The 25,839-nt window shown below is 35.8% G+C and overlaps 2 protein-coding genes across 3 annotated transcripts in view; one reads left to right on the forward strand and one right to left on the reverse strand.

Moving 5' to 3' along the window:
* enox1 (ecto-NOX disulfide-thiol exchanger 1) overlaps positions 1–15,523 on the reverse strand; it is a 98,963-nt gene extending 83,440 nt beyond the window's left edge. For both annotated transcript variants that reach the window (XM_058787515.1, XM_058787513.1), the window contains exon 1: positions 15,389–15,523. The gene's annotated coding sequence lies outside the window, so the exon portion shown is untranslated. The remainder of the gene's footprint in view (positions 1–15,388) is intronic.
* Positions 15,524–18,612: 3,089 nt separating this feature from the next.
* Positions 18,613–24,732, forward strand: lacc1 (laccase (multicopper oxidoreductase) domain containing 1). Its single transcript, XM_058787369.1, has 5 exons — positions 18,613–19,611; positions 20,983–21,161; positions 21,586–21,751; positions 22,949–23,174; positions 23,699–24,732. The coding sequence occupies exons 1-5, from the start codon at positions 19,068–19,070 to the stop codon at positions 23,865–23,867; spliced, it is 1,284 nt and encodes a 427-aa protein (XP_058643352.1). The 5' UTR covers positions 18,613–19,067; the 3' UTR covers positions 23,868–24,732.
* Positions 24,733–25,839: the final 1,107 nt, after the last annotated feature.

Consider the following 25,839-nt stretch of genomic DNA (forward strand, 5'->3'; position numbering starts at 1 on the left):
ATACATTTTCTGATTATGTTTACGGACATGTCGTGCTGTAATCATTTCAGCTCACGCAATCATACTTGGATTCCTTGCAGAGAGATCGAAGTTAAGCTGTGCGAGTGACCTCAGAGTGAATGCAACCCAGATTCAAACGGCTTCAGTTTCAGTGTTTCTTGATCAATATACAGAAGTCCTTGTCTGATCAATGAAGGTTAACTCGAAACCCTCTCTCACTTTGTCACAGTATGTTTTTAGTAAATTGCCAACACCTTCACCTGTCCTTACTTGAGTGAGTTCAGAGATCTGGAAGCCTGTTAAGTACAACATTCGTTCCAGAGGTGTATAAACATCCAAACGTAAGGTAAGCAGCACAGAGACATGTATTGCATTATCCAGGTTTTCAATGCAACATTAACTTCAAAACAAAAACAGATGGGAGTGGTTTTGTGCGCTTGTCAAAGTCCATGCAGCATATCCAAAGAGAGAATACAAATTATGCATTGTTTACTGTAAACACCAGATAGGTTGAAACACTAACGCAATTGCACGAGCCTATTCTATATATGTCTCCAATCCAGGAAATCTGGCCTAATTTCTCTCGCAGGCTCTGGAGGTGCTATTGATTTTTGTATCTCCAGAGACTTAAAGTAGAGCAGAATACATCAAAGCACATTTACATCTCACAAAGACAGCCTTGAAGAAGTGCTTGGTTGCTTCTTTGTTATCTCCTCATGCTTAAAAGTTCCTTTTTGAAGCATCACACTTATTCGTGCCTCACAGATGGACCTCATTACAGTTTTCCAAAATGTTTCTGATCTGTGTTCTCAACATATTTATATATCAGATCACCACTGCATTTAAACATATTAATACAGAGGTCAATCCAGCCTGCTTTTCTAAGCAGAAATCCAGTTTTTGATATTTAAGACCTTCTGTTTAACACATTCTGCAAATGTGAAATCAAATACATCCATTCAGAGTGATTTCATGACTAATTCCCATATCATTCTTTAGAATAACTCTTGAAATTGGTTGTAATGAACCTATTTTTATGATAGATGAGATAAAAACAGTATGGATATACCGAAGAAAGAAATCCCTCAGACAACCCCCATCACCACCCCGAGCACGCAGCAGCATTATGGAGGTGGACGTCCCGTGAGAATACAACGAAACGCCATCCAATAAAGAGGATTATAGATTCTAGCCTGTGCACCCAAGTGTTTCCAATGAAATAACCACCTCCTGCAAAAGTCATTAAAATTTAAACCATCCTTTCTTAGGGATATCGCCACACAGCATATATTACCCGCCGAATGAGTGGAAAACAATCTCTACCTTGACGTTGTGCATTAGGCTCACACTGGAGTGAAAAGTGCGCCTTACGCCGAGGGTTGTGTGTGTGGGTCAGTAGCGTTAGAGTGTGAATGTGTGTTTGCAGTGCAGAGAGAGTGAGAGAGAGAGGGATTTCTGGGTACACATTGCTGGGTACACATTTCAAATTGTGACTTTAAGCTGCCGTGAGAGGGAGTGGGATAATGTTACACATATTTTTGTAGGCTCTATTTTTGGCTGATATTCAATGGTTGATGAAACATTCATGGGGACCCACCATTGGCTGATGAGAGAAAATCTTTATCTAAGCACTTTGGGTCTTTATAGTGTGTGATACCAATCGTGCCTCACGACAATAAATGGAGAACTGCTGTTATTTGCATGGAAGTTATTTTATTCACTATTTCTTTGGAAATGACAGTAGTTGGGAATCAAGCACTACACTGTAAAATCTTTGAAATGAAGCAAAGATTATTGTGGTACTTTTTACAATAAAATTCTAGTTCAGTCAAACACATTTCATGTTTCATTCAACATGTTTCTCGCCATTTCTTTGTAATTAATTGTGACATGTACTATCAATTTTGTTAAAAGTGTGGGGTCAGCAAGAAATTACTACTTTGGACCCACTTTATATTAGGTGGGCCTTTGTACTTACATCAAAAAATAAGTAGTTTACTACTTATGTTCATGTTGTATTGCAAAACACGTTTGCTGCTATTGAGGTGGGATATGGGTAAGGGACAGGTTTGGTGTTATGGGTAGATTTAAAGGTGGGTTAAGGTGTAACATGTATGCTTTTGAACTTTCTATTCACCAAATAATCATGAAAAATGTATCAATTTATCATGGTTTTCGCAAAAACATTAAACATAAAAACTGTTTTCAACATTAATAATAGTCAGAAATGTTTCTTGAGCAGGGATCATGTGACAATGAAGACTGGAGTAATTATGCTGAAAATTCAGCTTTGCATCACAGGAATAAATTACATTTTTTATTGCTGTCAAATGATTAATCGTGATTAATCACATCCAAAATAAAAGTTTTTATTCACATAATATATGTGTGTGCACTGTGTATATTTATTATGTATATATAAATACACATACTTGCAGTATATATTTTGAAAATATTCACATTTTTATATTCATATAATTTATATTAAATATAAATATATTTAATATATAAACATAACATATTTTCTTAAATATATACATGCATGTGTGTGTGTTTATATATACATAATAAATATAAAGAGTACACTCACATATGTTACGTAAACAAAACCTTTTATTCTGGATGTGAATAATCGCGATTAATAGTTTGACTGCACAATAAAAATATATTTTTAAAAAACAAAATAAAAGTTATTTTAAATTGTAATAATATTTCACAATATTACTGTTTTTACTCTATTTTTGAAAAAAAATAAAATAAATGCAGCCTTGGAGATCATAAGAGACAAACCTTTGAATGGTAGTATAAATAGCACACAGTACAGCACAGCAGCGTTTGTCAGTTTTTACAAAAAATACTATACTTAACATATACACTAAACAAAAACAATATTACATTTTGGTAACATTAAGGGCCCTATCATACACCAGTGCAATGCAGTGCAAGGCGCGGCGCAAGTGTTTTTGCTAGTTTCAGCCCTGCGCTGCGTTGTTTAAATAGCAAATGCATTTGCGCCCATTTGTGCGCCCATGGGTGTGCTGGTCAAAAAAGAGGTGTGTTCAGGCTCATTGTTGGCGCATTGCTATTATGAAGAACTGAAAATAGACCAACTCAAACCTGGTCTAAAGTCTAAAGTCAATGGCGCAATATTTCGCAAACATGCCAAATATTAAAAATTAAAGGATTACAGTGTAAAATAATATTATTGTGTAGGTTACATAAATATAAAAATGTCATACATGTCATAATGGATAGTCATTGCGTGTATCAGAATTAGCTTACCTATTTGCTCTTTTACCTATTGCATGAGCAGATCCGTTTGCTCTCTGGAGATGTGTTCAGTCAGGTGCGCCTTAAAATTCCGCCATTTAAATAGCGAATCCGCCATGGCGCGAGCGCAACTCGCTCTTAAAGGGAATGGGAGATGAGACTCTGATTGGTTTATTGCACGTTACGGCCAAAAAACACCCATTACTCATTAAGAGAATAGGGACAACCCATTTAGACCATGCGCCCATTCCCCTCGTTAAACTAGGAAAAGTGGATTCCGACAGCCCTGAGTGCACTTGCGCCATGCGCTTTAGACCATGCGTTTAGATCGTTAAAATAGGGCCCTAAGTCTTTGTGAGTCTGTCTGACCAATTTATTTTTAAAAATGTCTTACAAGAGCAATTTATTCACAAAACGGTGCACAACGGTCGCTCTTGTTGTTGTGTGCAGCCAGCAGGGACACTGCAACAGAAATATGTGTTGTCTGTCTGTTTATTTTCTTTTATTATTTCAGTGCACCCATTCTTTCTCCCTCATCACATTCAATTCAGGCTCAAGCTCGCAACTGGGCTGACACAGTTTCTTTTGCTGTGGTGCTGTAGCTTCGGTAGCGGCACCAGTAAACACTCTCAGAGAAATGTATCGCAGAAACGAATGAAAATGTTCAAGGAGTGCTAATAAAACCAAATGTCATGGAAATCATTTGCTTCCAGTATTTCTTTTATTCCCAATCAGAGAGCATTTGAATAAATCCTAGATATATTTCCCATCTGGATGATCATAAAAAGCGAGTGGCACTTCAACAATGAGTTTTCATTCTGCATGAAGCTTGATGCTTCAGGAGTGAAATTACAAAGGCAGTGAGGTCTGAACCTCAAGTTCACCCTCTGAATGCCTGAGATCTTCATTGCATTGGAAAACACACTCTGTAGTCCTCAGGTGCTGCTGCCCTTTCATGCTTGAGGGAAAACTGAGCGAGTGTGTCCACATAAATAGTTTGAGGTAGATTGGACAGCGCGGGAGGTTTGCTCATGTTTCATTTATGAAGCTCCAACATGTTTTTCCCTGTCTGTGTTCCTACCTGTGACCTTGTCATCAAAAATAAGAAATGTACTGTAAATTAAATAAATAAATAAAAAAGGACTGACCAGTCGGACCAATTAAGATTCAAGCCTTCCAAGGAGGCTTGTGCTTGTTGCTTAGCAACCTGTTAAATTCCCAGTTGAGAAGGTGTCAGATCTATGGCAGGTACATGTGTACATCAGCATTTATGTGCTGATCTCTTCCTTTCATTGATGCTCTCCTTGGACTGATCTGCCAAGATTTAATTCCCCATCATTAAAATACAACACTCACCACTAATTAGTCCACAGAAGCGTGAGGTGACGGTAAAGGCGATGTGAATTGGTATTCTCAATCCATTTTACTGCATTAATGTGACAGTTTCATATGAAACTGGAGTTAACTGGATGGTGGAAAGTCCATTATAATCCAGAACTAAGCAAGACCATATGTGAGTTCTGAATGACATATTATACACTATGCACTATGTAGTCAACTGTCTAATTTATACAATTATTTTTTTATCAAGCATTATGGCCAAAGGAAAGCTGAGACAGTTGAGTGTTTGAAGTGTCCAACTCACACTACTCACACTGATTATACTACAAAATAACAGAATAGTGCTCAAGTATGCGAATTGGGACGCACCTAATGACTTCATTTATATATAATAGCTTTTAACTATCCCACAGTATGCACAGCTTAAATGGCGTGACAAAAACTGTTTCAGATGAAAGTTATTACATTTTGATTGAAGATTAAGATGACAAACATTTTTATTTTCCTGTGAAATAATGTGTAGTGATGAATCCACAATATAACCTATAAAAACTTTAGGAGAGTAAATAAGGTCCATTTGAATTCCAGATGACTTTAACGTGGCTTTAATTTTATTATTTGTCATAGCAGGGAGAACTGATTCATCAGGATTTCTTTACTTTAAAGAAACTTTCACATCTCACAGAGGTTACTACAAATAGCCTCACAGACATAATTATATTTGTGGCTTATTGATGATTTTGCTCAAACTATTGTCAGAAAGAGAACTTACAGAAAGAGAATAAGTTCATAAAACCAGATTAAAAGGCTCTAATTGGTAGTATGATGCATTGTATATATTTGCTGTATATATTTTATAAGATTAGTTTTATTTTATTTTAACTCATGTGTTAAATAAAAATATTTTATTCTATCTTTTGAGTTGCATTCAAAAAATTCTAAATAAAAAAAAGAAAATAATCAGATGAGATGAAGAATTTTTATTTCATATTTAATTCACTTGTATATTTAATTAAACGGTATTTATTATTATTATTATTCAAATATACAGGTTATTAATAATAACACTAAACTAGATAGAGACAGAGAGAGATTTAGGGTTATTGATGAATTTACACTAAATGTAACTTAAAATAAAAAGTTTTTAAATCTAGTTATATTTGGTGTAAATTCAACAAAATATTTTAGATTTTTAGTCGAATTTAAATAATCTATAAATAACTATATTATAACCATATTACATATATTTTAAACTATTGTTATTAAACTTTTACTTTATACTTTATTATTTAAATTATATTGAACTATATTAAACTATATTTACATATTATACAATTCATATATAGAAATTTATATATATATATATATATATATATATATACATATATATATATGTGTGTGTGTGTGTGTGTGTGTGTATATATATATATATATATATATATATATATATATATACATATATATATGTGTGTGTGTGTGTGTGTGTATATATATATATATATATATATATATATATATATTTAAAATTTTTAGATGATTTTTAGTTGAATTTACATCAAATATAACTATCTAAAACCATTATCCTGCTTAAAAATTACTTAGCAGTGACCACTAAAAGGCACACTTGACATGTTAAATGAAGTGGTGCAGTGTTTTAAATTTTAAGTGTAAAGCTTTGTTCCTTATGCACAATTCAATGTGTGTGCCAAACCCCCGTGCCAGTCTCCAGGCCTGAGCAATCATCCCTCTCAGTGATAGAGAGAAACTCCAGAGCTTCAATCTACAGATGACTCACTTTGTTCTCTCTTTTAGGAATTGGTCTGGCCCTTTCGGGTTAGATCTATCCCTGAAGCAATCTAGGTAAGAGAAATGGAACGGAGATGAGATTTCGGCTGTGAGGTTGTACCCTGCTCCAACACTATCAGTGCTGACATTGTTTCATTAGAAATTTCAATGCAAAAGGCTGTCTGTGTTTACCGAGGCTATAGCCAGTGACTCTCCTCTGATCAGTCAGCAGTTCAGCTGGAAGAGAAAGCACACAGCCTTTCTGCTCACTAGCCATTAATGTCTAGAGAAATCCCATCATCCAACAAGGAGCTCAGAGCTGTGGCGCTGTGGGCTATTCACAGACCTGTCTTCATCATCTCCCATCACCTGCAGCAGAGCGGAGGATGATGAGGAGCTAGGCAGGGGTTAAATTTGGATTTTGGAGATGGAAGAGCACTAAAATCTAGTTATCTTGCTGAGATATGACATAACCAGCTGCCTCAGTGTTAGAGCACTGACTCAAATAAAGTATAATGCTTATAATAATGAATTTGTTGTTATTATAATAAAGTTTTTATTAAGCATGTACATGTACATAATAAATTTGGGGGTTGGTTAAAAAAAAAAAAAAAAAAGAATAAAGAATGCTTTTAAAAGAAGTCTCTTTTGCTCTCCAAGGCTGCATTTATTTGATTAAAAATACAGTAAAAACAGCAATATTGTGAAATATTACAATTACAATAACTATTTTCGATTTTAATATATTTCAAAATGTAATTTATTTCTGTGATGGTAAAGCTGAATTTTTAGCATCATTACAGTCTTCAGTGTCACATGGTCTTTCAGATATCATTATAATATGCTGATTTGGTGCTCAAGAAACATTTCTTATTATTATCGAGGAAACACTTTAGTATAGGGACCAATTCTCATTATTTGCTTATTAGCATGCCTATTATTAAGATATTGGCTGCTTATTAGTACTTATAAACCACATATTCTGCATGACCATATTCTACATCCCTAATCCTAAACTTAACAACTACCTTACTAACTATTAATAAGCAGCAAATTAGGAGTTGTAGTTAATGGTTTGTGAATAGCGAGAACTGGACCTTAAAATAAAGTGTGACCATTATCGATGTTGAAAACAGATGTACTGCTTAATTTTATTTTATTTTTTTTCAGGATTCTTTGGCATATAAAGATCATTTATTTGAAATAGAAATATTTTTTATAAATGTCTTTTTTGTCACTTTTGATCAATTTAATTAATCGATGCTGAATAAAAGTATTAATTCTTTCCAAAAATCTCACTGACCAAAATTTTGAACAGTTAGTGTATGCATATGTTACGGGCCAATAGTGTGTACGTGTCAGTGGTCCAGTGCTTCTTATATCTCCATTGTCTCCCCTCCCCCGCCTTTCCAAGCCTTTGTCCTTGAACAGGACAGAGACAGAGGAGATGAAAGCCATCTTTGAAAGGATGTTCCACATCTTAGCATATCAGTGCAATCATGCAGTGTTTGTCCATTGATTCGTTGTATATGGCAAAACTCTAAATCATTTTAGGAAGTGAGAGATTTATAGCCATCATTTGCACGTTGTTCTACTGTTAAGTCTGTTAAAATCTAGCTTTCTAAGGGTAAACAAAGAAAAAAGCTACCCTTCTCTTACAGCTCATTCAAAGAGTTTAAAAAAAACACTAAAATAATCTGACGCTTGGCTTTAGACAGAACGAGTCCAGGTGTGTTGGACTGAAATACTGTTCGTGACACCATCTAAAATTTGAACTGTTCACAGTTGGGAGTATCCTAATCACACCAAATGGTATTGGCAGAGAAAGTACATTAAATTCATATTGCATAATATTTTCATTATTTTTGCCATCAAGGCAAATATTTTTATTTGCACTTAGTATGAACTCACTTTTTCACTTTGTTGTATCTTCCAGATCAGCTGCAAGCTCTAAAACCTGGAGTAAAACCAAGACCTAATGTAAAACAAGGCAACAGCACAATCTGATACTCTCCGCCTGGAGTGATACTATCTTATTCAATCTATGCATGTCCAGTGATGCAGTGCAGGGTCAGGACAGTGGCTGCCACAATGAGGAGGACATCCTATTGAAATGAAGCTGGAGAAAAGAAACGCACAACAACAAACTAAATACACATTACAAACAAAATACCAGTCCATAATCTATATTAACTCTTCCTCCAGTAAACAAGTCCATCCACTGTTGTCCTCTCTCATCAAACTTCACCGACATATTTGTTTACAACTGTTTTGGACTGTGTTTCACTGGTAAACTTTCACTGTTTGATCTGTGCATATTTCTCTCCTGATTCAGACGAGACAACTTTTTCACTGGAGAAAGTAGTATTATGGCTAGAGGACTCATATTAGCTGGAAGCAATGATTTGAACTTTAAAATGTCTAAATGAAGTTGTTTCACTTCACAAGATGTTAATTGATCAACTGTTAATTGATGAGCAAGTGATGAAACGCAAACATTTCTTCAAATCTTTACTGATTAAGAAAAATACTCATTTACATCTTCCATGGCCTGAGAGTGAGTAAAATTTCAGCAAATGTTCATTTTTGGGTGAATTATTCCTTTAGGAGTCAAGCTTAGCTAATCCATATATTATATAGAGTAACCAAATATGCTTCTAAACTAGAAGAAAATAAATATAATTCAAAAGTGCAAGCTCCCAGTCAAAATAAATAAATAAAACTAACTTCAAAACTGCACACAGTAATATAATGTTATCCCAGTGAGTCAGTTTGAACAAAAATACAGTAAAAATACAGCATGCTAAATAATAAACACAATTTTTACAGTGATAATAATACTGTCAAAAAAAGTGTAGAAGCAGACCCATACTGAGAGTGTTTTTTTTTTCTTCCCTTTCACAGCCCTCTTGCAGTAAAGCATGCAGAATGGAAGGGTTGAATAACCAAATGAGAGAGGCACACACAGCAAAGACCATTAACTCCCATTCCTGAAGGCTTCTGCATCACTGCTTGCTGCACTATTTGCAGGCAGAGGTTTGTGTGTGCGAATAATAATCTGTCTCTGGCTACAGGCTGGTAATGGGGAGACAGACGGTCTGTTCCTTTTCCATAGCACCCCTGTCAGTTAGAGACTAAGCAAGTGCACCTCTACAGGCAAAGTAACATAGCTGAAGTCACGCAGCACTCTGTGCTGAAAAAAAAAAAAAAATATTCCAGTGCAGTTGCCAAAAATCTTGACTTTTTAACTGACATGAAAACCCAAGAGAGATGAGGAAAGATTCGTCCATTTTAACAGCCAGACCCTGCCGTTCAGCAATCAACGAGAATGAAATAACACTGTAAAAGCCACCCATGGACAATTAACTTTAGCACTTAAAATGTGTAATTACAACAAAAGCTAGTTGAATAGAAGGCAAATACAGTCATTCACAGTTAATTATTGTAAACAGCTCTCTTTAAAAAGAAAAACATTTCCCTATTGCTGCTCATTGGAGTTTAATTAGTATAGCTGTCTATATACTGTACCTTGGTACTTTAATGGATTAAATTCACAATCCAGATTTTACAAGGTGACAAACTATCATTAAATTGTTTTATTGTGCAGAAGTAAACAAAAATGTCATCAAAATCAAACAAAAATATGCCAATTTAGTTTCTAAATGTCTCTTCTAATTGTTTGATGATCTTATTCAATAATTGACTGCACATAATTGCAATAAGTTTCTACTTCGAAATTTCACTTTTAATTCAATGTATTACTTGCTGTTTCTTTGTAATTAATTGTGAAATTTACAAGCAAATTCTGAGTGGAAATTGTTTCTAAACCAAACTGTGTCTGGAACCAGCAACATAACAGATCTGCGAGCCATTTTTGGGTTGCGACCCACCAGTTTGACTCTCACTGAAGGGGCTCCTCGTGTCCTGTACTAACCCAGCAATGTTTATTCAGAGATCTGAGAGGCAGCAAATTGCATTTCCTGCTTGCTTTATTCCATGGATCTCCATATAAATTAAATCATAACTTGATTTATTGCCAAGCCTTACTTCGGGGCTCATAGCCCCCTCCAAAGGATAACGCCGCTTATTGTGGCAGAAAAGCCGTCCCAGAAAAACATCCTAACATCAAAGGAGGCTTTCATAACTGCTGCTTTGAGATGCAGTGAGATACAGTGGCTTCAGACGGCAAGTGTGACCAAATCATTTGGACATGGCACATTGGGCCAATTACAGTCTCGTCAACAGCGGTCATGATCATGTGTTAAAGTACAGGGGGTCTAGATGAGATAATTCTAATAACGGCTAGTATTGCTAAACTGAGAAGACAGCTGGTACGGGGGCCAGCCGAGGAAAAGCGTGCCTTGCAGAATAGCATCAACGTCACAGTGTCCTAAATCTGTAAGGGAAAGTGCGACATAAAATATGAGTAGAGGAAAGATTTAGCATTTAGTCTTTAAACACACAATTAAAGGAATAGTTCACCCTGAAATGAAAATTTGTTGAATATTTACTCACCCTCAGGCAAGCCAAGATGTAGATGAGTTTGTTTCTTCATCAGAACAGATTTGAAGAAATGTAGCATCAAATCACTTGCTCACCAGTGGATCCTCTGCAGTGAATGGGTGCCGTCAGAATGAGAGTCCAAACAGCTGATAAAAACATCACAATAATCCACAAGTAATCCACAAAGAAAAGAAAAGTTTGTAAGAAACAAATTCATGATTAAAATGTTTTATATTCAAATTGCTGTTTCCAGCTAAAATATGAGTCCTCTATCCATAATATTGCATCCTCCAGTGAAAAAGTGTCTGAATCAGGAGAGAAATATGCACAGATCAAGCGCTGTTTACAAGCAAAACAGTTTTAAACAAATATGTTGGTGGATTTTGATGTGAGTGGAAAACAGGGAATGCACTTTTACACTGGAGGAAGCATCATTATGGATTATGGACACTATTTTGGCCAGAAACAATTATTTAAATTTATTTAAACTTAGTTATGAATTTGTTTATTACAAACATGCAGCTTTTAGCTTCACAAGATATTAACTGATGGACTGGACTGGAGTGGTGTGGATTACTTGTGGATTATTATGATGTTTTTATCAGCTGTTTGGACTCTAATTCTGACGGCACCCATTCACTGGTGAGCAAGTGATGTAATGCTAAATTTCTCTAAATCTGTTCCGATGAAGAAACAAACTCATCTACATATTGGATGGCCTGAGTTCAGGTAAAATTTCAGCAAATGTTCATTTTTGGGTGAACTATTAATTTAAAGAGATTGTGTTTCTGCATCCAGAGTGTCTTTGTATCAACAGCAGACTTATATCAGCACAGACACCTGGTGACTGCAATATTCCACCGCTGATCTCTACAATTTATGTTTTATTTGGAAGTTAATGAGAAAACCGCCTGTAGAAGAAATATCTGCATTTGGGCCTAATTGGATACTCTTTTGATCGATGGAAAAAACGTTTTTTTTTTGTTTTTTTTTTAAATACTGGCCAGCAGTGAGGCCTTTTACTCTCACAGATGATTCAAAGATTTGAAAAACAGACTCTGTGGAAAGTATTGGACCAAACTAAAATGCCAATCCAGTTACTGAGGATAATTTAATTTGAGAGGGAAGACATCGTTATGGCATTCTTTTGTATTATGACTGCATTTGTAAACAATATGAGTGCGTGAGGGAATGTTTCCAGGACTCTCTTAAGCTTTGTAATAGCGTTCAAATCTTAACTGTAGTATTGGCATGATGCTATTAATTTTCATGAATCTGCCATGAAGTCAATACAGATGGGAATGCTTATTTCTAATTACCATGAATGAATTGCAGAGAAACACGTGCAAGCTTTTTCAAATAAAATAAACCTGATATTTTTATCAGAGTCTAATTCCACAAGCAGTGTAATCAATGCATCTCTTTCTCTCTTTACAGCACCTTTTATAGAAAAGCAGCAGTAATAATAATGCTGTGACTATCATCAGAGGTTTTCTTAAAACAGCCTGCATCTTCCTTACAGTACACTTGTTACATCTCCATCTCCCTAGAGATCCATCTGCGATGTATCTTAACAGTCAGTTTTGGTTTTGTTTGCATTAATGGTTTGTATGCAACAATCTGACTGCATGTTTATACACTTATTCATACATATATCACTATGTACCAGACATGAATATATATACAAGACTAATATATATATATATATATATATATATATATATATATATATATATATATATATATATATATATACACATAAGACTAAAAATAATCACATTTTTCAAATTTATGCACTTATAAACAAACAAACAAACAAATATTCCAGTCTCCACATTATATTCACTGTGCTTCACAGAACCAGATGGGGCCCAGGGTGCAATCTCTTGTGCACCCCTGTCTAGAAATATATTATTCATTATAATAAACAACAAGCCAAGCATTCAAAATTTATTTTGTCTTCACATTAGGTCCTACTGCCAGCTCTGATTAAAGTGTGGATTTGGTTATTTTATACTGATTTTGCTTGGCCATCCATTAAGAACTCATTTGCTACCATTTCAGAAGCAGTACTTGTTGAGGTACTTCACCGACCCAGAATGGAAAATAATGTTTTAACAAATACATACTGAGTTCGGTGCCTCATAGCAATGACACCCCGTGAAGATTTCTAGAGCACTGTAACTAATAGGTCAACAGAAATTTGCAGGTTTTACAATGGACTTTTGTTTATACTCTAATCGGAATGAAATCAAACCATTTCTAATTCTCCCTTTCAACAAAAGTTTGGCTTCTTTGAGATCTATTACATTCTGTAGTACTAGAGCTGCATTGATTGTTCAGAGGAATCAATTGCATTTAAAACAGTGTAGTTTTTAGAATATCAGAACCAGAATTAGCTTTATTCGCCAAGAGTGTGCAAACACAAAAGGAATTTGTGATTTTTTGGGAGCTTTTGGTACATACAGTGAACAACAGTTTGTAATGATTGTATTCAGACTGTAATTGTTTGTATTCAGACTAAAAGCACGTTTTGCAAGTAGCTATAATATTGCTTTTACAGTTAAAGAAGCAAGTAATTAAGATTGAGTAATTACAGTTCTGACAGGAACTGACAAATTGATTTGCTGAACTGTCAACAAAAATAGTTCCAAAAGAAGCAAACCAAGTGTGAAACCAAGCAAAGCCAGACTGGATCAACATATGTGAGTGGAACGGAGTGACAGATAGTTGCCCTCCCTCGCTGAAAGTGTTCATAGCACAGCTACTGCATACATAGGCTACATAAAAAAATGACACAAGCTTCCATTCACGAGAAAAATAGAAGTCACCACAATAGGAATCCGTGCGATGATTAAATTTTCCCAGATGGTGTCTGAGAAATTCCCCTCTGCAAATTTGTGATGTTCAATTTGGTGAACGAAATTCGCACCATTGACCAATAGAAATTGTACGATGTGGGTGCGGCTTCACAAAAAATAAAAATAATTTTTTTTAATCCCCATAAATAATAACCCCTTTCTCAAATCTGTTATCAGATTCTTGGCTGTGTGACTGAATGCGCCCCTGATCTACCAAAATGTGTCTATGTTCATGTGAATCATTTGTGATCCAGCCTCACCTACAGAAGAAGTGAGTATAAGGTTTTTTTTTTATGAATCTTTGCAAATCGCCTTTCCTAATAATGTGCTAGTTAGCAAGTTTCATGATTATTGCCGCTAAAGCATCTCTCAGAGAACGGCTCCTCACCCCACAGAAGAGAGGGGCGGGGTCAGCAGAGCTCAATAGCATTTAAAGGACCATGCACTGAAACGGCTTGTTTTGAACAGAGCTGTTTTTAACAGGGTAAAAAGGGAGTTGTTTTACACTACCATTGAGAATTTCTAACCAAAGTATGTTATAGACTTTTCATTAAGACCCTAAAGAATCATATCAACTTGTGGAAAAAGGGCATCAGACCCCTTTAAAAAAGAGGCTTTTTGTAAAGTGTTTTACACACACTTCATATCTAGTCCCGCCTTTTCATCAGCAGTGAAAAATGTCTCTACATGTGACCAAACAATTACTCAAGGCAAATTTGCTACACTGTAAGCCAATCAAATCTGAAGACCAGAACAAACAGTCCTATAAAAGAAAACATTATCCACATATTTAGAATGTCACATGACTTTAAAAGTTTTGTTTGTTTTGATAGTGTCACAACAAACACAGCCTATCAATAAACAAAAAATGTGTCACAACAAATATAGCCTAACACAAAAGTTGATAATCAGCGAGCCTAGAAATGGAGCGGATGAGAGTAACTCCGGTTCCTCAGAACTCTCTCCATGGTGCTGAAGCGGTTGCCCAGGTGACATGACATCAAGGGCATCGGCGTTTCTACAGAGCCGCTGAAGCATCTGACGCTCACGAAACCCCAGTGATTCATAAAAACAAACTACAGAAATTACCCGACATTCAACACTCAACTTCTCAAAGCACACTTTAACCAACGTATGCTGTCTCCAACCTGTCTCCAAACATCGTAAAGCCGAGAAACTTATTGTTTGTGACCGTCAATCGCTTTCATCGTGTTATATAAACGAAATAATGTCCTTCATGAAGTCGGTGTCGCTTTCTTTCCAGCGAATTGTGTATCCAAAACAAAACATTTGCGCGTTTAACTTCCAAAACTGAAATAATGTTCAACATACAACAGCCTATAATAAACATTCTGTCTCAACAAGTATTCCAACAAGTATATAATACGAATTTCTCAAGAGAAACAGCGCAATTAAGGGGGGAAAAAAAAATACAAAATGTAAATAAATTGCAAATAGACCGCTCTTAAATGTTGTTGATGCCTCGATAGGGGGAAACATTGTGATGGAGCTCAGCTCGGTCTGATGAAATGAGAAGAGTGGGAACCAGCAGACGCTATCAGGACTGGGTCGCGCACAGAGAGAAATACAGACAACAGCAACGCTGAGGAATGAAGCAGGACTCTTACCGCTCTGAATCAAGCCTTGGTGTGATTCGGCGTAATAATCCTGCGAAATAAACGTGAACCAAGCTGAATGGTGAAATGCTGCCCGTCGTCGCTCTTCAGAGCTGCTGCATCTGACGGCGCAGCTGCTGCTTCCACGCGCTGAGAGACTGAGCGCGCGACACGGATCAGCGTGCACGAGTCCACAGCGAACTGCCTCTAGTGAGCGACCACAGCTCATGTGCAAAACCGATGTGTGTTTTTATGTCTAAAAACTGACAAATGATCTTAAATCACGAGTCAGCTGTCTGATGTGAAGTGTGAGTCAGACTAATATGTTAGCACAGTGCAATGACAATATTTACTGCATGACTTATAGCCTACTCAAATTATTAACGCAACAATAAACCTAGTTACATTATTTTATGTATTGAGCAGTTTGGTGCGTAATGCAAAACATATTACATTTTACATCAAAACAATTTCGATATTATTATAATATATTTAGTGCTGTGGATTTTATTATTATTATTTATTTATTAAGAATTTTTAATAACAATGACTTGAACCTAAAATATGTGAATCTCACGTAGGCTACAATAGAAGCTGTTGGCGTGCTGTGATCTTTCTGCTGTTTTATTTATTTATTTATTGCATTAATCGTACATTAAATTCATAAAGCTCAAAATTAAAAGACCATATGCGGTGTCAGTGATTTTCAATCGAGAGGTTATTGCATATATTTCAGATCAGAATAGGAGCACCATTGCTGATGATGGTAAAGGCAACATAATCTGGTAATTGTACTCCCTCTGTTGGCCGCTGGACACACGTCGGTTTTTCAAAGTGCTTCAGTTAGCTTATCAAATAATCAATTCGTCACTATGACACGTCATATAATTACGAGGAAGTGACTGAATGATGAACATGACATTTCTTATAAAAGCCTGCTGTAGATTAAGGTCAGACATGAGGTTACATATTGGCCTATGTGTGTAAATCTGAAGATAATAAAATCCAGTAATGTAGATGTTACAATTTTTAGGTTATTATCTATATATTAAATCTGCTAAATAACTTTCTGAAGTGTGATAAAGCCTAGTATAAGTTATTACCTAAATTGGCCTGAATTATTATAATTGTTTTAATTAATTGTTTTTGTATTCACTTGTTAGTGTAAGCAGTTTTTTTTTTACTATGTAATCAGTATCCACTGCTAAAACAAGCATTTGTGTCCATGCAATGACTAGCATTGTTCTGCATAAATGACATTCTGTTCAAAAGGTGAAATTATTATGAGAAATACAGAAATAATAAGGAAACTGCTCTAGTCACTTCTTTTTTCCTCCTGGAATCAGTAGAGTACAGTATAACGAAATTAGAGGGGGGGGGGGGGGGGTTATCTCATACTGATTTCTATAATTTAATCAACCAATGAAATGTTAAAAACTAATAAAACATTTTTTTTTTTTTGGCAACATTAAACATTTTGAATAAAGAGAGGAAACAGTGAAGAACCACCTGGAATATTTGCCTGTTTTCCATGTCAGAAGTTAGTTCAGCATTCAAGAACATGAAAAAATTTTAACAAAAACCCACCAATTCACTATCTCAACAAATTAGAATATGGTGACATGCCAATCAGCTAATCAACTCAAAACACCTGCAAAGGTTTCCTGAGCCTTCAAAATGGTCTCTCAGTTTGGTTCACTAGGCTACACAATCATGGGGAAGACTGCTGATCTGACAGTTGTCCAGAAGACAATCATTGACACCCTTCACAAGGAGGGTAAGCCACAAACATTCATTGCCAAAGAAGCTGGCTGTTCACAGAGTGCTGTATCCAAGCATGTTAACAGAAAGTTGAGTGGAAGGAAAAAGTGTGGAAGAAAAAGATGCACAACCAACCGAGAGAACCGCAGCCTTATGAGGATTGTCAAGCAAAATCGATTCAAGAATTTGGGTGAACTTCACAAGGAATGGACTGAGGCTGGGGTCAAGGCATCAAGAGCCACCACACACAGACGTGTCAAGGAATTTGGCTACAGTTGTCGTATTCCTCTTGTTAAGCCACTCCTCAACCACAGATAATGTCAGAAGAGTCTTACCTGGGCTAAGGAGAAGAAGAACTGGACTGTTGCCCAGTGGTCCAAAGTCCTCTTTTCAGATGAGAGCAAGTTTTGTATTTCATTTGGAAACCAAGGTCCTAGAGTCTGGAGGAAGGGTGGAGAAGCTCATAGCCCAAGTTGCTTGAAGTCCAGTGTTAAGTTTCCGCAGTCTGTGATGATTTGGGGTGCAATGTCATCTGCTGGTGTTGGTCCATTGTGTTTTTTGAAAACCAAAGTCACTGCACCCGTTTACTAAGAAATTTTTGAGCACTTCATGCTTCCTTCTGCTGACCAGCTTTTTAAAGATGCTGATTTCATTTTCCAGCAGGATTTGGCACCTGCCCACACTGCCAAAAGCACCAAAAGTTGGTTAAATGACCATGGTGTTGGTGTGCTTGACTGGCCAGCAAACTCACCAGACCTGAACCCCATAGAGAATCTGAGTCAAGAGGAAAATGAGAAACAAGAGACCAAAAAAAGCAGATGAGCTGAAGGCCACTGTCAAAGAAACCTGGGCTTCCATACCACCTCAGCAGTGCCACAAACTGATCACCTCCATGCCACGAATTGAGGCAGTAATTAAAGCAAAAGGAGCCCCTACCAAGTATTGAGTACATATACAGTAAATGAACATACTTTCCAGAAGGCCAACAATTCACTAAAAATGTTTTTTTTTATTGGTCTTATGAAGTATTCTAATTTGTTGAGATAGTGAATTGGTGGGTTTTTGTTAAATGTGAACCAAAATCATCACAATTAAAAGAACCAAAGACTTAAACTACTTCAGTCTGTGTGCATTGAATTTATTTAATACACAAGTTTCACAATTTGAGTTGAATTACTCAAATAAATGAACTTTTCCACGACATTCTAATTTATTGAGATGCACCTGTATATGCAGTAGGCCTAGGCTAGAAAGAAAATGGAAAAAAAATGGAAAATAAGAATTAGGGAGAATCAATAAATTATGAATAATTTATAGCTATTGTGTGAATATTATGTCATCAATAAAAAAGTAACTAGTCTTATTACAAGTATACTATTTTAAAACGTAATTTATTCTAATTAGCCTACTTAATTTTTAGAATTTGATTACTAATCCAGATTACTGCCCAGCACTGATGATGAGGACATGAAAATGTATAGCATAGCAGGAATTGCCCTCATGACAACAAAGCAAGGTTCACTGACAGTGTCAGTCCAGTCTCAGAACAAGCCTCTTTAATGGGGAAGTACATTGTCTGTTACATGTCTGCAAAACAGCTAGCGGCCTAAATGAAAAATCAGCAAACTGTATGCAACCCACTGGAAATTCTGTGTCAGAGCAATCACATGCGGTTATATGTTGCATGTCTGCACCTGAAAGTACACAGCACATGCGAGGCGCTCGTCCGGTGAGGAGTTTCCACTGAGGGCGGCGCTACGCTCTTTTCAGGAAGTGCTGGGACAGAGGAAATTTTGCTTTCGTGGTAAATAAAACAAAGTTCCTCGTTTGTGACATTTATAACCAGGTGTGGTATGTTTGCACGTCCACATAACCTCTGTCCCAGCAAAACAAACGCGTCTTGCGCGTGATGATCCGTTAACAATCAGAGATGGCTGCAGTAACTCTCGTGGATCTTACACACGTCCGCTCTTCACAACACGACATTTGTGTGAAAAAGCGTATCAGCGAGTTCTGTGCATTGACCGGGAATGGCTCACAAGAGCCAGTCTTCTTCATAGCGGATCCAGAGAGCTCCGTGGGGACGGATAGATTTCCTAGAAGCTCTATTCAGGAGATGTTTATCGGTTTCATCAATTCCCCACAGGTCCTGTGCAAGATCTCGCTTTCAGCCGCATTATACTCATTCAAACAGGCTATAGACAAAGAGGACATTAGTAAAGTGAAGATCGTGACTTCGAGCCGCGGGAGAGGATTGTTTCAGGTCTACCAGGAGCTCCTTTTCACTTCTGCGTATGATTTTGAGTACAGTATCATGTTTGACAATCTGTCCTGTGAGTGCTGTCCCTCGAGTCAGTGCACAGACAGCAGCGCCGCTCGGGCAGCTGACGCTAAACGTGAGCTCAGCACGTTTCTGCAGCACCTACCAGCGCTCAAAGGAGACATTGCAATTCTCAGATCTTCTTTAATTTCAGGTTAGTTATGCTCGCTTTCATGATCACATAGGCCTACGCAGATTTTACTTTTATGCTTAAATATGTATAGTTAATGATATAATTTTTATTGAAGTAGTGATACAGGAATCTTGAATTTGAGTGCTGGCATAATTTCATTTTCAATAATAAATAGACCTATAATACATTTAAAGCTGAGAAATAATAATAATCATCATTTTTTAAATTATAATAATAATAATAATTATTATTATTATTATTACCACCAGTATTTAACATTTTGTTAAACATTTAGAAAAACTTTTTTTAGTAATAAATTTTTTTTAAAAAAAATTAAAAATTCTCTTTTTCGAAAGAGAATATGGAACATTTTGAGAATATGGAGCTTACATTTAAGGAGAAAAAACACATTAATTTTAATCAGCAGCCCAAACCGAACAAAAATATGCAATTTGGTGCAGATGTTGTTATTTATATGCCAAAAAGTAAAGTACTTATGATTTTAATCACAGTATTATAGACTACTTAATAAAATGCACATATATATATATATATCAGTTGTCACTTACCAAAAATTATATTTAAATGCTTAGTTTTATGATCAAAGCTCTGTATTTTGTTTACTTTTTTAAAAGTATTTTAAGACCAAAACATATAATGCAATGCAATACAATGATGATTAACAGCCTTTCCTCAAAAACCTGATGCATCATGTTTGATACTAACATTTTAACCTAATTATTTCTTTAAAATTATGTATGCATAATCAAGTAAACCTGAGTTGCTTCAGTCTTGTATATATGTTCATCTTGCAATATTTATAACAATTGAAATGCTATTCTTACTTTTACTAAAATCATTAAAGTTTTCACAGCAAAAAGACACTGTACCACAACCTGAAAATTTACATTTTTAGAAATATACTAAAAGGCCTTTTACAGATGTGGGCATTAAGACTGCACATTTTTTTTCTTCTTACAAAGTATGAACTATCAATCACGTGACAATAGGCAAGTAGAACAGGTTTTTCAGCAAATTTTGATCATTTAAATAATTTTTTAGAAATTCTTTAAATAATTAGCCTTAGAAATTCAAGTATCAAATATGATCCAATAGGCTTTATAGGGTTAATGAATAATTTGGAACAGATAGTGAAGGAGATACAGTCAGTCAGTATGTAACACTGATGGGAACGCCTTAAATTCTGTTTAAAAGCATCCCAGGCAGCACCTGATTCAGGCAGTGTGAATGTCCTGAGCGAGCAGAGCTGGAATCTAGACGAAGAAGCAGCTCAAATATAATAGAACTCTAATATAAATATATAATATTATTTCATATTTTTAATGCCTTCCGGACAGTCAATCTATGTCTCTATTTCTTTCTCATTTAAAGACTGCTTCGGTCATGGGTTCTCCACTCGTACCGGAGGTATATCCTACATCAGCACTTTGAGCTCACTCAACCTCTTCTGTAACCCGCGGCGTAAAGACTCCAGAGCCGTGGTGACTGAGAACCTCCGGCGGCTCGGCCTGCAGGCTGGATTTCACCCTCAACAGTTCAACCTCATAAAGGTACTTTAACACAAAGAAAATATGAGGAAGTCAATCCATAAGCAAGCAAGCAGCATATCATAACTCTAAACACATGCTACTGCATTTGCAAAATTTCCATTCTTTTTAATACTGCCTCACTGACTGATCTTTAACATAATGCTTTTTTATAAAGTTATGATCTTATGAGACTTTTGTTTGAAATTATCATGCACACATTCTTTAAATTAGTTTAGTGCACAAATATAAATAATATGTACATATTAATTTATTTGAATTTATTAATCCTGTAAAGACTGACATAAGAAATAATAGTAAGAAAAATCTTTTTTTAATAAAACAGTGTATTAAACATAAAAAAGAGTTTTTGTATGTGTTTAATGTTTTGTATCGTTGACTGATCTTTCTACATATTGATTGCGTGTGTCTTTGTCATTGACATCAGTGTAATCATGCCAGTGATGTGTGGGTGATGGGCAAACCCGCCCCCAAAAGTTACGACGGAATGGTGACCAATCAGTTGGGAGTTGTCATAGCAGCACCAGGGGCCGACTGCATGCCGCTGCTCTTCACTGACCCCGTAGCAAAGGTCATTGGAGTGGCACATGCAGGTGAGTCACATCACAATGCAAAAAACAAAAATCTGTATGCTCCTGCAAATAGATTATATTCTTTAAACAAAATTTGACAGGTTTAACATTTTAATGGAAAAGTTTTGTTCACCCAAATAATAATGTAATTGATAGATTAGGGTTAGATCTGCAACCTTATACTGATTCACTTAAAGTTTCAAGTGAGATCTATGGGAAGTATGTATTCATATAACCTGAAACAGGAAAGGGAAATCAAAAGGTGCGTTCCATTCGACCGTGAATTCTCAGCAAAGTGGACTTACATGAGATTCCAGTCCGAAGGGAGCTGACATGTTTAGTTTGTAAGTAATCTACCCAGCTCTCTATATAGATAGAGCACCCAATTGATGGAACACCTTAATCCTCATACACAGACAAAACTTGACATAACATCTAAATATAACAACATAATATATGTTTTAATATATTATGTTGTTATATTTAGATATTATGTCAAGTTTTGCCTGTGTGTAATGACTAGGGTGTTCCAACTGGACGCATTTTGTTAAGTGAAGTGAATTTCAGCAGATATTCTGTGCTCAGGGAGTAGTAAACACTGCGTAGAAACCCTGTCAGTGTAAACGCAGCTAAAGAGAAAATACACACTCATGATGCACAGACATAGAAAGCTATTTGTTTTATCTGAAATGCAGCTGGAATTGGAGTATTCCCAGAAGGGTAAATGTAATTGAGTTATTCTCAGTGGTGCTGTCATTGCTGTGCAGTGCTTACATAATCCTTGTTTATGCCATTTGAGAGCAATATACATACAGTACGATCATTTTCTGTGTTCTTTATATATAATATCATCTTATAATACACTGCAAAAAATGCTTTTCTTACTTAGATGTTTTGTCTCGTTTCCAACCAAAATATTTAAAAAATCTTGAATCAGGAAAGATACTCTAGGAAAAACAAGTCAAAATTAAGTGTTATTTTGCTTGAAACAGGCAAAATAATCTGCCAATGGGGTAAGCAAAATAATCTTTGTTTTCTGTTTGAAATAAAATTATTTTGCTTACCCCGTTGGCAGATTATTTTGCTTGTTTAAAAAAAAAAATCTATGTAAGAAAAGCATTTTTTGCAGTGTAATATTCCAGAAATTATCTTCCAGGTGTAGCACAAATAGCATAACAGTAATAGTTGTTTATCTGGTGTTTCTTGTGTGTGTCACAGGCTGGAAGGGGAGCCTCATGGGAATTGCAATGGCAACGGTGAATGCCATGGTGTCAGAGTTTGGCAGCAGGCCTGCAGACATTGTGTGTGTGATCGGGCCTTCTGTTGGGCCGTGCTGCTTTACTATGGAGCAAGATTCGGCCCGAGAGTTTCACGCCATACACCCAGACTGTGTTAGACATATGGACTCATCTAGACCTTATGTCGACATCAGACTCGCAACCAGGTAAACATCAAAGGTCAACCAGCGGAAGCCTGGTTTGCCTTCAACTGTACACCGGAGACCTGTTTCATTGATCCCTCTGTCCTCTGTGTCACTCACAGAGGTCACGTCACTCCCTGAAGTGACTCTCAGTAATGAACACCACTGAAATTAAAGTGATTGATGTGAAGGGTAATACATTTCTGTTAGAATATAGCAGAAACAAAGACTGATTGTTGCCCACGGGGAAATGGATGCACATGTATGCAGACCAATTCAAATTCTTTGCTTCTCCCAGATTTGTGAGGCGCAGTCACTTGATATTTTATAATCTTACCTAAAAAACGTATTTTTTTCAGTTGGCTTTTTGTTGTATGCTGTTAATGTGCTGTGGGTTTTTTATTTCATTTTAATTAACAGGTTATGTATTTGTATTGTTAAGGTTTTTACTATGTAAAGCGCTTTTGAGGATCTTATTTTAAATGTACTTTTAATTTATTATTTTTATGTATTTATGATTAACCAACCAATCGTGCTTTGACTTTTAGAATTCTGCTGGCCAGAGGTGGAATTAAACCCGAACACATCGAGGACATCAGGATCCCACACCAATCTGAGTCTACACTCTGCACCTCCTGCCATCCTGAACTATTCTTCTCCCATGTGAGAGATGGACTCAACTTTGGGACACAAATTGGCTTTGTGTGGATCAAATAATCACCAAGCTCTGACTGAATGTGCAGAAACATTACATATACATGAATTCATTCATGAGGAAGAATCTAAATGACAGTACATACATATATTAATATAATAAATGAATCAGTATGGAATGATCTCACATATATGTGTCTGTATATATATATATATGTTATATATATATGGCACTGAAATAAAATGTGTCATTTGGTTAGTTCACAAATGTCACACCACAGGACTAAAGAAGTAGCTTCACATACATACAAAAAATACACTTGTAATTAATAGTAGGAGCTAGAACATTTTTCAAGACGCAGCATTTTCAAGATTTTGTCACTCTTCAGGAGAATTAATTGTGACAGTTGTATAGACTATGTAATATAAATTTTATATATTTAAATAGTATTGTATAAAATGTTAAAACTATGAATTATAATAGATCATTTAATGTTTTTGACCAAATCTGTGGTGTGTGTGGTCCAGACGATTAATAAAAAGATGAAAAAAGTATGAGCCATTTTCAACAATGTCAACAACACACTGGAAGAAATAAAGAAACCTTGCTAAAATACATAATTCAGGAACTTTCTGTTAATAATCATCAGTATGAGAGTGATTTGTGTTTTTTTTTTGTTTGTTTTTTTTTTAAATTACACAATCTATTTTTAATGAACTATTTTTGAGAGGTTGAAATAGACTGTGAATGTACACTAGAGGGAGCTCATTAGCTAATCGTGTTAGCGTGACCATTCACATATTACAAGTAGGCTACTAAGTACTACGTACTATGTTATAAGTACTTAGTAACTGCACTAACCAAAATCATATGACAGAGAAAACAGCCACTTATTTTATGTCATGTCAAGCCTAAAATGTCAAGCTTGAAACTATCCTAGTGGGATCATATTTTTGTATTGTAGCCTAATACATATAATAAAACTATTTGTAAAATATGTGTACATTTGCTTGTTTAACATTATTTAATATGAGTAAATATGTATTTAATATATCTAAATTCTTCACATCTGTCTTGGTCTGTTTGAAGAGGTCGACACTAGAGGGCGCGAGCTTGTTTATTTAGTGAGAGACGCTGACTGTTGGCTGGTCTTCAAGCGCCCTTCAGCAGCATCACAGGCAGGCTTTTGTCTTCAACAGCACTTTTGCAATATCACAAAAACATCTCAGCTATTCCTTATCGCGTGCTGTTGAAATGACCACAACATTTGCCTATCAAGTCATTAAAGGAAGCTAATACAGAGTGATGTGATGTTTTGAAGAAAGGCCCTTAATTGTACCGTCTACTTAAGCAGCAGCATGTGCTTTCAAGACAAGTGCTTGTGAGTGTTTTCAGTGTTGCCAAAATGAGGGGTAAACCATACCACAATCAATACCTCAGTGAATCTGCTGACCTACTAAAGGATCAGACAGTCAACACATGTAACTACTAGCATACTATATAATATACTACTAGGCGGTGTTGGGAAGGTAACTCTGGAAATGTAATAGGTTACAGATTACAAGTTGCCCTATCTAAAATGTAATAAGTAGTGTAACTATTTCAATTAGGCCCTACTTAATGTACCTGATTACATTTGATTACTTTTTTATTACATTTCTAAATTTCTAATGTTTTCAGCTGTCAATCACATGCAAACATTTAAAGCAGGCAGGGTTTACCTTACAGTAGCAATGAACACTGATTACTGTCACTTTCGAAACCCTTCAACACCTGAATTAAGATTATAATAATTTAATTTTAAAGCACAGCCACCAAAAAAATCAGACTAACTTTGAGATCATTCTGAGGTTAAATACAGATTTAAAACCATAACAAGAAATAGTTTAATATGAGCTACTGTTTTTTAAATCACATCTTTATAGTTGTGACAGGAATCTAACAATGGCTTGGAAAAATAGTTAATCTTAAAAACTAAAGCATATAAACCCAAACAGGAAATAATACAGGTATCTAATAAGCATGTGTCCTCCT

The sequence above is a fragment of the Onychostoma macrolepis genome, chromosome 09 (assembly GCF_012432095.1).
Source record: "Onychostoma macrolepis isolate SWU-2019 chromosome 09, ASM1243209v1, whole genome shotgun sequence".
NCBI lineage: Eukaryota > Metazoa > Chordata > Actinopteri > Cypriniformes > Cyprinidae > Onychostoma > Onychostoma macrolepis.